Source organism: Paroedura picta, chromosome 14, assembly GCF_049243985.1.
Source record: "Paroedura picta isolate Pp20150507F chromosome 14, Ppicta_v3.0, whole genome shotgun sequence".
Taxonomy (NCBI): domain Eukaryota; kingdom Metazoa; phylum Chordata; class Lepidosauria; order Squamata; family Gekkonidae; genus Paroedura; species Paroedura picta.
In genome coordinates, this window is record NC_135382.1 from 11,446,675 (window position 1) to 11,458,618 (window position 11,944).

Sequence of the window (11,944 nt, forward strand, 5' to 3'; positions counted from 1 at the left end):
CAGGGCTTCCGGTGCCCCTCTACACCCCCTCCCTGCATGGTTGGGCATAGGGGTGTTCACTAGGCTTGCAAATGCTTCCAGGTCTGGGTGGGTGGGTGGGTGGGTGGGTGGGGAGAAAAAGCTCTTTCCTTTGGGTTCCTGGGAGACAGAAGCAGCAGGGAGTGGGGAGTGTGCCTGGATGGAAGTGGACCCTGTGGAGTGGGGAAATCCAGTCAGGGCGCCTCCACACACCCCTTCTCTCCTGCAGGCAGGCATCCACCAGGTCATGCTCCAACACCTTTCAGGACGGACTGGCCCCCATCCCTTGCCCTGCAGCATGTGGCCAAACTTGCCCTCAATCCATAGCCTGGGGGGGGGGGGGGCTCCAGCCTGCCCACACTGTCCTCCAGCCTTTCCTCTGATCAGGCTTGCTGAGGCTTGACCCCTCCTCCCCTGCCCTTTCCGCAAACCTGAAATTCCCTTTGGTGGGTGGAAAAAAGGGGTGGGTACAACAAAATAGCTCAGTCTCCCTTCTTTCTCTCCCTTTCTCTTCTTATAATCCCTTTCGCCCTTTCTTTTTCCTTCTTCATTTCTTTTCTCTCTCCCTCTCCATTCCCAACCCTGCTCCCTCCCTCCCTCCCTCCTTCCTTTACCTATCTACCCTCCCCTTCACTTTCTCTTCCTCTCCCTCCTCCTTTCATCCTCTCCATCCTCCCCCCTCTCCTTTTCCTCTCCTTCCTTTTGTCTTCCTCTTTTCTTCCCTTTCACTTCTTTCTGTCTCCCTCCGCCTTCCTCTCTCCCCGTTCTTCCCTCTTTCTTCCTCTGCTTCTCCCTCCCTCCCTCCCTCCCTCCCTCCCTCCCTCTTGCTCCCCGCGCGGCTCAGGCTCCTCTGAAAGCTGCGCCGCTCCGAAATCCCTTAAGTAGATGGTTAACAGATTATCCGCCCGCCTTTCATGGAGTGGAGCCCGGGAGGTTTGGCCGGCGGGGCCGGGCCGCCTTCCTCAAGCGCTCCTAATTAAGGCCAGCAGAAGCCACGGGCTGCTTTCCGCCGCTGCGCTCGCCAGAGGGGCGGCCAGAGACCGGACCCCGATCCGGCCCGTTGTCTTAGACAGAATCTCACCCCGGGGGGGGGGAGGGAGGAGCAATGGGGGGAGACCCCCGAGGGCGGCTGGGGAAGCGCAGGAGCACCTAGAGGGCCGAAGTCGGACAGGGGACCCTTCTGGGGTCCCTTGGGTGCCCACCCAACTTGGACGGTGCAAATGGTCTTCAGGGGACTGTCCCGGGGTACCTGACCCCCCCCCCCCCGGAGCCTCATCAGGCTGGTCCCGGCTGAAAGAAGCGGTTGACGCTCCATGACCCAAATTCGTGGACAGACCGCCGACCAGGGAGTGTGTGGTGGGGGGAGGAGGAGGGCGGGCCAGGAAGGCTTCGCCTCTGCAGGCGAAGGGACCGACCTCAGGCCCGGCCAGGGAGGGTGACGGCTCATTCATTCAGCCAGCGGCCGCGCTCCAGCGGAGAGGCGGCTGGCCAACCTGTAGCGCCGCCGGGCGAGGGGGCGCCGCCGAGAGGCTCTCCTTCCACCGGGCGCCCTGGGCTCCTCCTGCGGGGATGGGAGTTCCCGGCTTCCGAGCGTGCCACTCGGGGTGGGTGGGAGGTGGGTGGGTGGGTGCTGCTGCTGCTGCTGCTTTGCCCCGCAGGCCTCCGTCCTGATCCGGCTGTCTGGGCTGTAATCCCCTCCGCTCGTAATGAGGAGGAAAGCCGGCATTACACGGGCGGCGGCGTGCGGTCCAATGTAATCAACTCGGCAGCGGCTTAACCATCTGCTAAAGGTTAAGTCCACGCGCGGGGTCTGATGTCAGGATCGGGGGGATTGCCTTCCGACGTGTCGGGGGCCCTTCTCCATCCCCTTCCCGGGGGAGGCAGCCTGGGCGGGCGGGCGGGGGGTGGGAGAAGGCAGGACAGCTCGCCCACGAGGCTTGGCAAGGGACCCGGGCTGGGGGTGGTGGTGGTGGGGGGGGGGGGGGTCGGTGGGATTTCCTTTCTTTCCCGGAGGGGGCGGGGGGCGGGGCGGGGGGCTGCGGCTGGCCACAGCGAGCGACTCCCGCGCCGGCACCGATCATTGCGTGACTCGGGGAGCGCAGAGAGAGACGCTTCTGGCGCGGCGGCGAAGAGCAGCGCGCCCATCCGCCGGGCGGGGAGCCGCCGAGCTTTGGCGGCCGGGGAGGACCGCGGTCTCCCGGGCGGAGGCACCGACTGGCGGCTCCGCTGCCCGCTCGCTCGCGCGCCCGCCCGCCGGCCGCTGGGGCTCGGGCTCCGGCGGGGAAGCGGTTAAGCGCTCCTCCTCCTCCTCCTCCCTCTGGCTGCTCGCTCGCCCGCCCGCCCGCCCGGCCGGGCTGGGCTCGACGGCGCTGTCCACCAATGCGGTGCTGAAATGGCGAGCGGCGCCTCCCCGGGCGGCTCCCCCCGCGGCCCGCCGACACTAGTTGGGCGGCCGATGGAGACGGCGGGCGGCGGCGGCGGCGGCGGGGCCGGGGCTCACTGATGCCGCCCGCGTCCGGGTCCGGGGGCGCCGGCGGGGGTGCCGGGGGGCTGGCGCTGGCGGCGCTGGTGCTGGCGTGGTGCTGCGGGGCGCCGGCGGGCGGGCAGCTGCGCTACTCGGTGCCGGAGGAGCTGGAGCACGGCGCCTTCGTGGCCAACCTGGCCGAGGACCTGGGGCTCGACGTCTCCCGCCTGTCGGCGCGCCGCTTCCGCATCGTCTCCCGGGCGGGCGGCAAGCAGCACCTGGAGGTCAACCTGGAGAACGGGATCCTCTTCGTCAACGAGAAGATCGACCGCGAGGAGGTGTGCGAGGGCGCCGGCGGCGGAGGGGGCGGCGGGGGCGGCGGGGGCGCCTGCCTGCTCCGCCTGCAGCTGGTCATCGAGAGCCCGCTGGAGCTGCACCGCGTGGAGGTGGAGGTGCTGGACATCAACGACAACGCGCCGCGCTTCCCGTGGCCTGAGTACGTGCTGGAGGTGGCCGAGTCGGCGCTGCCGGGCGCCCGCTTCCCGCTGGAGAGCGCGCACGACCCGGACGTTGGCACCAACGGCCTGCGCACCTACCGCCTCAGCCCCAACGGCTTCTTCTCGCTGGAGGTGCAGGCGCGCAGCGACGGCAGCAAGTTCGCCGAGCTGGTGCTGGAGCGCAGCCTGGACCGCGAGCAGCAGCGCAGCCACCGCGTCCTGCTCACCGCCCTGGACGGCGGCCTCCCCGAGCGCTCGGGCACGGCCCGCGTGGTGGTCTCCGTGCTGGACGCCAACGACAACGTGCCCGTCTTCGAGCAGGCCTCCTACAGCGTCAGCCTGCCCGAGGACGCGCCCAAAGGCACGCTGGTCGTCCGCCTCAACGCCACGGACCGCGACGAGGGCGCCAACGGCGAGGTGGAGTACGCCTTCAGCGGCCACGCGCCGCCCCGCGCCCGGGAGCTCTTCGCCGTCGAGGCGCGCAGCGGCCGGGTGCGCCTGACGGGCCAGCTGGACTACGAGCGCGCCAGCCTCCACGAGCTCTACGTGCAGGCCAAGGACCGCGGGCCCTCCGCCGTGGCCGTCCACTGCCGCGTCCTGGTGCACCTCCTCGACGTCAACGACAACGCGCCCGAGGTGACGCTCACCTCGGTCTCCTCGCCCGTGCCGGAGGACGCCCCGCCGGGCACCGTCATCGCGGTGGTCAGCGTGCTGGACCGGGACTCGGGAGACAACGGGCAGGTGAGCTGCGCCCTCCCGCCCGACGTGCCCTTCCAGCTGCGCCCCTCCTTCCCCAACTGCTACACGCTGGTGACCACGGGGCCGCTAGACCGCGAGGCGGTGGCCGAGTACAACCTCAGCATCACGGCGCGGGACGGCGGCTCGCCGCCGCTGGCCACCCGCCGAACGCTGCGCCTCCAGGTGTCCGACGTGAACGACAACGCGCCGCGCTTCCTGCAGCCCTCCTACAGCGTCTACGTGCCCGAGAACAACGCGCCGGGCGCCTCCATCTGCGCCGTCAGCGCGCGGGACCCGGACGCCCGGCAGAACGCCTACCTGTCCTACGCGCTGGCCGACGGGCTGATCCAGGGCATGCCGGTGGCCACCTACGTCTCGGTCAACGCCGACAGCGGCCACATGTACGCGCTGCGCTCGCTCGACTACGAGCAGGTGCGCAGCTTCCAGGTGCGAGTGCTGGCCCAGGACGCCGGCTTCCCGCCGCTCAGCGGCAACGCCTCGGTGCACGTCTTCGTGCTCGACCAGAACGACAACGCACCCGTCATCGTGGCGCCCGTGCCCCGCAACGGCTCGCTGGCCGTCGAACTGGTCCCACGCTCGGCCGAGCCCGGCGCGCTGGTGGGCCAGGTGGCGGCGGTGGACGCGGACGCCGGGCAGAACGCGCGCCTCTCCTTCCAGCTGGCGCAGGCCTCCCAGGCGGGCCTCTTCCGCGTGGCGCCGGCCACCGGCGAGATCCGCACCGTGCGCGCCTTCCGCGAGCAGGACGCGCCCCGGCAGCGGCTCGTGGTGCAGGTGCGCGACGGCGGGCAGCCTCCGCTCTCGGCCTCCGTGTCGCTGCTGCTCTCGCTGGTGGATCGCCTGCCCGAGGTGCTGGCCGACCCGCGCGACTCCCCGCCGGGCCCCGAGGCGCCCGGCTCGCCGCTCACCCTCTACCTGATCGTCTCGCTGGGCTCGGTCTCCTTCACCTTCCTGGTGGCCATCGTCATCCTCTCCGCCCTCAAGTGCCGCAAGGAGCGCCTCACCCTGCCCGCCGCCGCCTGCGCCCTCCCGGACGCCTGCTGCCCCCCCTGCTGCCCCGGCCGCCGCCCCCGACGACGACGCGGCTCCGGCGCCCGCCCGCCCGCCCCCGCCGACCTCGGCAAGGCCGCCAACAACGCCAACCCCACGCCGGGCGCCGGCGGCAACAAGGCTCCCGCGGGCGGCGGCGGGGACGGCGGCGGGGCTCTGGCCGGGCCCCCGGGCTACTGCTACAAAGTGTGCCTCAGCCCGGAGTCGGCCAAGAGCGACTTCATGTTCCTGAAGCCCTGCGGCCAGGACCCGCCGCGCAACAACGAGAAAGGCCCCGACCACGCGCCCCCGCCCCCCGGCGCCAAGAACGCGCGCCAGCCCGCCGGCCAGGTACGCCCCGGGGAGCGCCGAGGAGCCCGCCGAGCCCCAGCCCCCCCCGCCCGCCCGCCCGCCCGCCCCTCAATCCGGATCCTTCCACTCCGGAGCCGCCGTTCCCCGCTCATTCGGCGGCCCTTTGATCAAGCGGCAGCCCCCTCCCCCTCCCCCCCGACCGCCAGAGCGACTGGCAGGGAAACGTCAGGCCGGCTTGCAACGAGCGAGGCGGTGACAGCTCCTCCCGGGCCCGCACGGATCGGCGCCGCCGCTGCCTGCCTCCCCCTCCCCCGCCCGGCGCTAAGCTGCCTCGCTCCGCCACCGGTCGCTGCCCGGCCGGCCCGCCGCTCTGCCAGCCAGGCCCGGCGCCCCCCCCCCGCCCCAGCGAGGCCGGCCAGGCTGCCCCCGGCTCCTCCGAGAGAGGCCAGGCGGGAGGGGCCGTCCCGGGGGTGTGGGTCTCCTGTGCAAAGGCCCTGGCGCCCCCTGGCGCCCCGCGGTTAGCGGGCTGTGCAAGAGGCCAGCCTCTTCCAGTGAGGCTTGGGCAGGAGCCCCCCCCCCAATGAGCCCTTGGGCCACCAGCAGCGAGACGCTCTGGCAATGGCACCAAGGCCACCGGAGGGTGCCCCTGGCCCCTTCTTCCGCAGCACCCTTCCCAGGGGAGGGCCAGGACTCTGGCAGGAGGACACTGCTGAATCTCCTGCCAGGAAGAAGGAAGGCGATCCCCCCAGACAGGGGTAGTCAACCTGTGGTCCTCCAGATGTTCATGGACTACAATTCCCATGAGCCCCTGCCAGCGTTTGCTACCCCTGCCTCCAGGGAATCAGGAGTCCATATAGTGGGCAGATCCCGGTAGGACTGGCAGGGCTGAGCTAAGAGGTCCTTTCCCTGTGGTTGGGGGGCTGCAGTTGCCTGCCAGAGAGAGCTGCGCTCTGCTCACTGGCCTTTCCCCCAAGGGTGCCCACAGAGCCTGGGCCAGGCCACCCCAGAGAACACCAGGACACGACCCCCCTGCTAAGCAGGCCAGTGTCAGGAGGGGGATTTGCAAAGGCCAACACCCATGCTGAGGTTTCCAATGTCAGGCAGGCCAGCCGGCTGGCCAGAGCACACCTGGCCAGACAGGGCAGTGGTGTGGGCACTAGGAAAATAGCACCTCAGTTGGCTGGCCTTTCCTCCAGGGAGGTGGTCCAGCAGGGCATGGGAGCAGGAGACCCCCCACCAGCTTTCAAAAGCCCTCTCACTTCTTTGGGACTGGCAGGAGACAGTTTGTGGGCCCAAGCCCCTTCCACATGGAACGGCCTAATCTGGAGTCAGACCATCATTCCCTCTGGTTCTGAGCCATCCTCTCTGACTCGCAGTGCCTAGTCTCTGGTCAAGCAGGGAGCTGCCTTTGGGGTCTGGCTGGCTGGGGGGGGGGGCTGGGAGAAGCCTGGCACTCCCTCTCTGCCCTGTCTGGATGCAGCTCAGGCCCTGGAGGGGGGAGAGGGCTCCCTTGCCAGAGCTGACCCAAGATCCTGAACAGGCCCTGGACCAGCAGGGAATTTCCTCAGTCCAGTCCCTGTCCCGTGGCTCAGCTGCAGCCACTCTTGCTCCTGGAGGCAGGAGAGGCCGGGCTCAGGGCCCCGTGGCCCAGAGCATTTGCAGTGCAGCATCCAAGGAAGATTTATGTGTCCCAGCGGGACGCTTGTGCACTTCTGCCTGGAGGACTGCGACCTCGCTGTGGTTGCCTTGAAGAATGGGCCGTCGTAGGCGCAGCGCCACGGACCGAGTCCTCGCATACAGAGTGCCAGGCTGCGCATTGTGCTGCCATCCATCTTGGCGGCAGAGGCGTCAAGAGATGCCCGTTTAAAGGGGGGTGGGGAGGGGGTGGAGCTGCCTGGTTCCTCTGTGTCCTGAGGGACTCGCAAAACTAGCAGAGTGTTGACCAAGAAACAAAAGAGCTCCTCTTGTGCCCCACAAGGGCCTTCTGGGGATCAGTTCACTCTTTGTGGCTCCAGCAATGCCTTGCATGTGCAAATGGACTGTCTTCTCCACCTCCCTTTTTTGCAGTTTCTGGGAAGGGGAGGCCCTCTGCCTCTATGCTTGGTGGAACCCCGGCCTGGTTCAGCAGGGGGCTGGCTCCCTGTATGCATAGTTAGTGGGCTGTGCCCCTCCTGAACCTCAGCATCCCAGGCCATCAGGCCCTTCTTGACCTACCCCCCTCTGCAGAGCCCTCCTTGGTGGTCTCCCCTCCAGCTTATGGTGGCCCCAGCAAGGGGCTTTGAAGGCAAGTGAGAAGCAGAGGTGGTTGGCCAAAGCCTTCCTCTGCAGAGCCTTCCCTGGTGGTCTCCCCTCCAACTCCTGACCCTGTTTAGCTTCTGAGAACTGAAGAGATCAGGCTTGAGCATGCCACAGACAAATATTTTCCTTGAGCCAGTTGCCCTGCCACCAAAACACCCAGAGCTGCCTCCAGCTCCCTCTCTTCCACTGAGCCTCTGGATCCTTTCCAAAACATCCCCCAATCCTGCCTGTTCCATTGCCCCCCCCCCCCGTGTCCACATTCCACTCTGCTCTGCTGCCTCACTGGCCCGAAGGTCACTCTTTTATTCTGGTCACAATGCTTGAAATCCAGGCTGGGGGGGGGAGGGGGGGATGCTGCTGCTGTATTATGCAGCAGGAACCATTGGCCACGGTCTTTGAGTCAGACTGAGGTCATCCCAGCCCTGAAATTAGTTCAGTAATTTGCCCCGAGTGGGGCTCTGGAGAGGCCTCGCAGACCTCATCCTCGATTCCCTTCCAGCGAAGCATTAAAATCGGCCATGACCATAGCAAACGGCCTATTGCAAAGCTGCAAGGGCTCCCGGTGGCGTTGGGATGTCATGGAGGTGGCCATCCCAGTCCTCTTTCTCCTTCTTTACAGGCAAAGCAGCCCAACACAGACCGACTGCCTTCGAAAAGTCAGCAATCCGCCATGAAAAGGTACAGCGGGGTTGGGCTGGGTGAGGACTGTGGTGTGCGTGGAGCTGAGCTCCTAACCGTGGCTGCTTCTGTCCCTTTGCTCTGCATTTTTAGTTCGCGGAGCCTGGAAGACATTGGGGGAGGCCGGCGAGGAGCCCAGAAGGAGCACGACAGGCTGCGCACGCTGGTCACTCCGGTGTCCGGTGAGTTGTGAGCCATGGGGAATCCCAGGACCAAGTCCCTGGCCTCTGCCCTTTGTTTGTTCAGCTCCTTCGTTTCTACCCTGCCTTTCTCCTCAATGGGGTTCCCGTGTGGCTTACATAATTTCTCTCTCCTCCGTTTCGTCATCACAACAACCCTGGCAGGTAGGTTAGGTGGAGAGAGTGTGACTTGCCCAAGGTGTCCCAGGGAGCTTCCATGGCAGGTGTGGATTTGTGAACTTAGGCAGATTGTGAGTGGGTGGGCAGCTTGTGTCAGTGCTTGGCTTTTGTGGCCTTCTCTTGCATGCCCAGGGAAATGCCGATCACCACTTTGGGGTCGAGAGGGAAACCTCTTCCAGGCCAGACTGGCCAGGGATTCTGGTTTTTTTTTTTTGAGGGGCGGTCATCTGGGCATGGAATTGGGGTCACTGTGGTGGGCAGGTAGTTGTGAATTTCCTGCATTCTGCAGGGGGTTGGAGATGACCCTGAAGGTCCCTTCCAACCCTAATTCTATGAACGTGGGTCTTTCGGATATTCGTCAGACACTCTTAACCACTTTGTTACAGTCGCCCTCTTTGTGAATTTACAATATGGACTTGTTCTGTGGATTAATAGTTCTGATTAGGGACTGGCAAAGCTGTGTTATGGGGAGCAAAGGTGTAGAGAGAGGCCTGGGATGTTTCACAGCATGCATTTATGTATCTCCCCCCCCCCCCCATATCACAGCCTTGAAAGTGTGTATTTAATTTGTGTTCTGAGACATCCCATACCCACGGAGATTAACAGGGCATATGTTGGGGATGCCTTGTAAACTAGACATTTTAAAATCACTTCCCAAGGAATGTTTGGAATTGAACTTTCATTCTGGCATTGCTCTTTGATTCCTTTTGTCAAAAAGTGGGAAACAAATGAATCAATAGAGTGTATGACGGTAATCTATCATATATTCTTCTCCTTCCTGGGCATTCTGTCTTTCATCTAGCAATGTTTTGCTTCTCCACAGAGCTCCAGAAGGCATCTGGCCCCCCCAACGGCATCTGGACCCCTCCCTATGCCCCCATGTACACACAGCATGCCTCGCCCTTGGATTATCAACATAACGTGTACATTCCAGGGACCCCAACCATGCCTGTTGCCAAGGATGGGCCCCCTTTTCTGGATCAGGAGACCAAGAACACCTTCTCTACCTTTGGGAAGAGGAAGAAAATGACGACCTATTGTGATCTGCGGGACAACATGGTGATCAACAATAACCTGAAATAAAGCTTGCTTTCGACCAGTAGGGGAAGAGGAGGCTGCTCAGGTGCTGTCCATGGTCCTGGTGTAGCTCGGCTGCCATATCTGACTTTCGCCACCTGCACTTTTCTGCCTGGACCCAGTGGCCAAGGGGCCTTCCGTACAAGCAAGGCAGCTTGGTAGACAGATTGCAGAGCACTGACCTGTCAAGATGCTGTTTGCTGGTGCAATGAAACTGGAGATCAGGTGGACAGTGACTGATAGCTCCTAGGCGGAGAGAAGTAACGGAAGGAAATCAAAAGAATGCCCATCAAAATGTCCTTGTTTCATTTGGCAAGGCTGACAGGTGCTCTCAGCGGGAGCTGTGGCAGGACACCAGTCTGAGGCCGGCTGTCCAGCGTTGACACGGACCATCAGTTCTTATATCATGAAACAAAACGGGTCTCCCGGGCGGCCAAGGAGCCAACACAGCCATGTCCCATACCCTTCCATGAGTCTTTCCGTATCAGCTCCTCTTTGTTAATGTTTGTGTTCCCCTCCCCCTTCTTGCGCTCTGTGAATGTGCCACGTGCAACTCCGTGTGTTTCTTTTTTAGCACATCAAAAAATGGCTGCTAATATGGACTATCACGAGAAGCCAAGAAAATACGCAAGATAAAAAAATAATACAATTTTGTGCTTCCTCAGCAAGAAGGTCTTCAGAAAACATGAATCGCTTCATTTCTGGGGCTGGTGGGGCCCAGCATGCCAAACGGAATCCTTTTATTCCCCATTTCTATTTCTACGGGAGATAAAAACATCGCCTGATGGGTTTTTCCCCCCTATCAGACTCATTTGAATGCAAAACAAAGCCCCGGGATGCGTGGACAGGCAAGGCTTTCCCCACTGACATTAACATTGTGATTGAAAATTATGATGTTCTGAAAGGAAATTGTTTTGTTAAAAACAGAGCTTAGTGTTTGACTTGGGGAGGCAAGAGGGCTTCAAACGTTCACTCCCACAGAAGCACTGCCAGAACCGCTAGCTGTTGTGACCCTTCTTCAAATCTGAGGGCCTGATAGGGGGCCTGGACAGAAACTGGACCGCCCTGATGCCCTGGGATCCAGCCGCCTGGGTGGACGGAGGAATGCAACTGTTCATGGTGGGGCTTTCTGTTGTCTTCTGAGCAGCTCCCCGGCAGCCTGGGAGGGTCAGGGCTTTGGGTTCTCCGTGGTAAAAAAAAATCAAGCATTAAGAAAAAGTAAATCCTGTGATTTGTGCACACGATGAAAAGTTGTTTGTTTCTGTCACTTCTGCATAATTCATCCAGATGACTGGGTTGATTTGGGGTAATTTCATTCTGGGTTGGGGCTTCCCAGGGGAAGGAAAGGGCTATGCTGGTCGCTGAACCCCTGTCCTAATCACTGGCAGCTACAATTGGCTTGCAAGATCTCAGCTGCCCATGCCGGCCACACTTTGGAGCACATCTTTTAGCTAGACATCTACTCTTTGTCTCTTTTCAATGAAAGCCAAGAGACTCTGGAAGCCAAAACCTGCAACCCGTCTCCCATTTGTGCTTTTCCCCAGATGTGGTGGAAACCTGGCACCTGCTCGTGGTTTCTGAAGGGATGAGGCTGGCCAGGAGGCCATTCTCCAGGCTCCAAAGTGATACCATGAAGGCTCCGAATGGAATGGCTGCCATGGCCCTGCAGTCTGCTAGATGCAGGCAGGAGCCTGTGCCACCTTCTGGTCTGGATATTGGTGCAGCTTCCATGAGAGATGACAATTCTGTATCTTTGAAAAATGACTGAACAGGCCACCCTTCCTTCCTTCCTTCCTTCCTTCCTTCCTTCCTTCCTTCCTTCCTTCCTTCCTTCCTTCCTTCCTTCCTTCCTTCCTTCCTTCCTTCCTTCCTTCCTTCCTTCCTTCCTTCCTTTTGTTTTTCTTATTCTTTACCTCTCTCTCCCCCTCTTTTGTCTTCCTTCCTTCATTTTTTCTCCTTACCTCCTACTCTCTTTCTCCCTTACTTCCTTCCTTCCTTTATCCCCTTTCCTTCCTTCCTTCTTTCCTTTTTTCTGTTTGTCTTCCTTCCTTTTTCTGTCTTCCTTTTTTAATCCCCTTCCCTCCTTGTGTGCTTCCTTCCTTTTCTTTCCCTCCCTCCCTCCCTCCCTCCCTCCCTCCCTCCCTTATTTACTTATTTATTAGATTTGTTACCCAACACTCCCAGGTCATTTGGCTCACAATGGTTTACATCAGAATAAAAAATCACAATAAAACCAGCGTAGAAATAAAACCCTCAATCCCACCCTCCCAAACCGCCCCCTGAGGCTCAATAGCCTGACTAAGTTTCTGTGAAAAACAGATGTTAAGCCCAGATTTTGAAAATTTGGCACTTTGGAGATTTGGAGGAGGGGTCCTCTAGATCTTCTATGGCCTGGCCTCAACAAAACACCTTCTCTTGCTCTGCTTCTATAAGCCCGGCTAATTTTAAAGGTAAAA

The 11,944-nt window shown here is 61.7% G+C and overlaps 1 protein-coding gene across 1 annotated transcript; it reads left to right on the forward strand.

Annotated features, from left to right (window-relative positions):
- Window positions 1–2,041: 2,041 nt before the first annotated feature.
- LOC143823697 (protocadherin-10-like) lies at window positions 2,042–10,744 on the forward strand. The gene is made up of 4 exons (XM_077310241.1): window positions 2,042–5,115; window positions 7,994–8,052; window positions 8,146–8,234; window positions 9,235–10,744. Exons 1-4 carry the CDS (start codon window positions 2,521–2,523, stop codon window positions 9,492–9,494), a joined length of 3,003 nt encoding a protein of 1,000 aa, XP_077166356.1. The 5' UTR covers window positions 2,042–2,520; the 3' UTR covers window positions 9,495–10,744.
- Window positions 10,745–11,944: the final 1,200 nt, after the last annotated feature.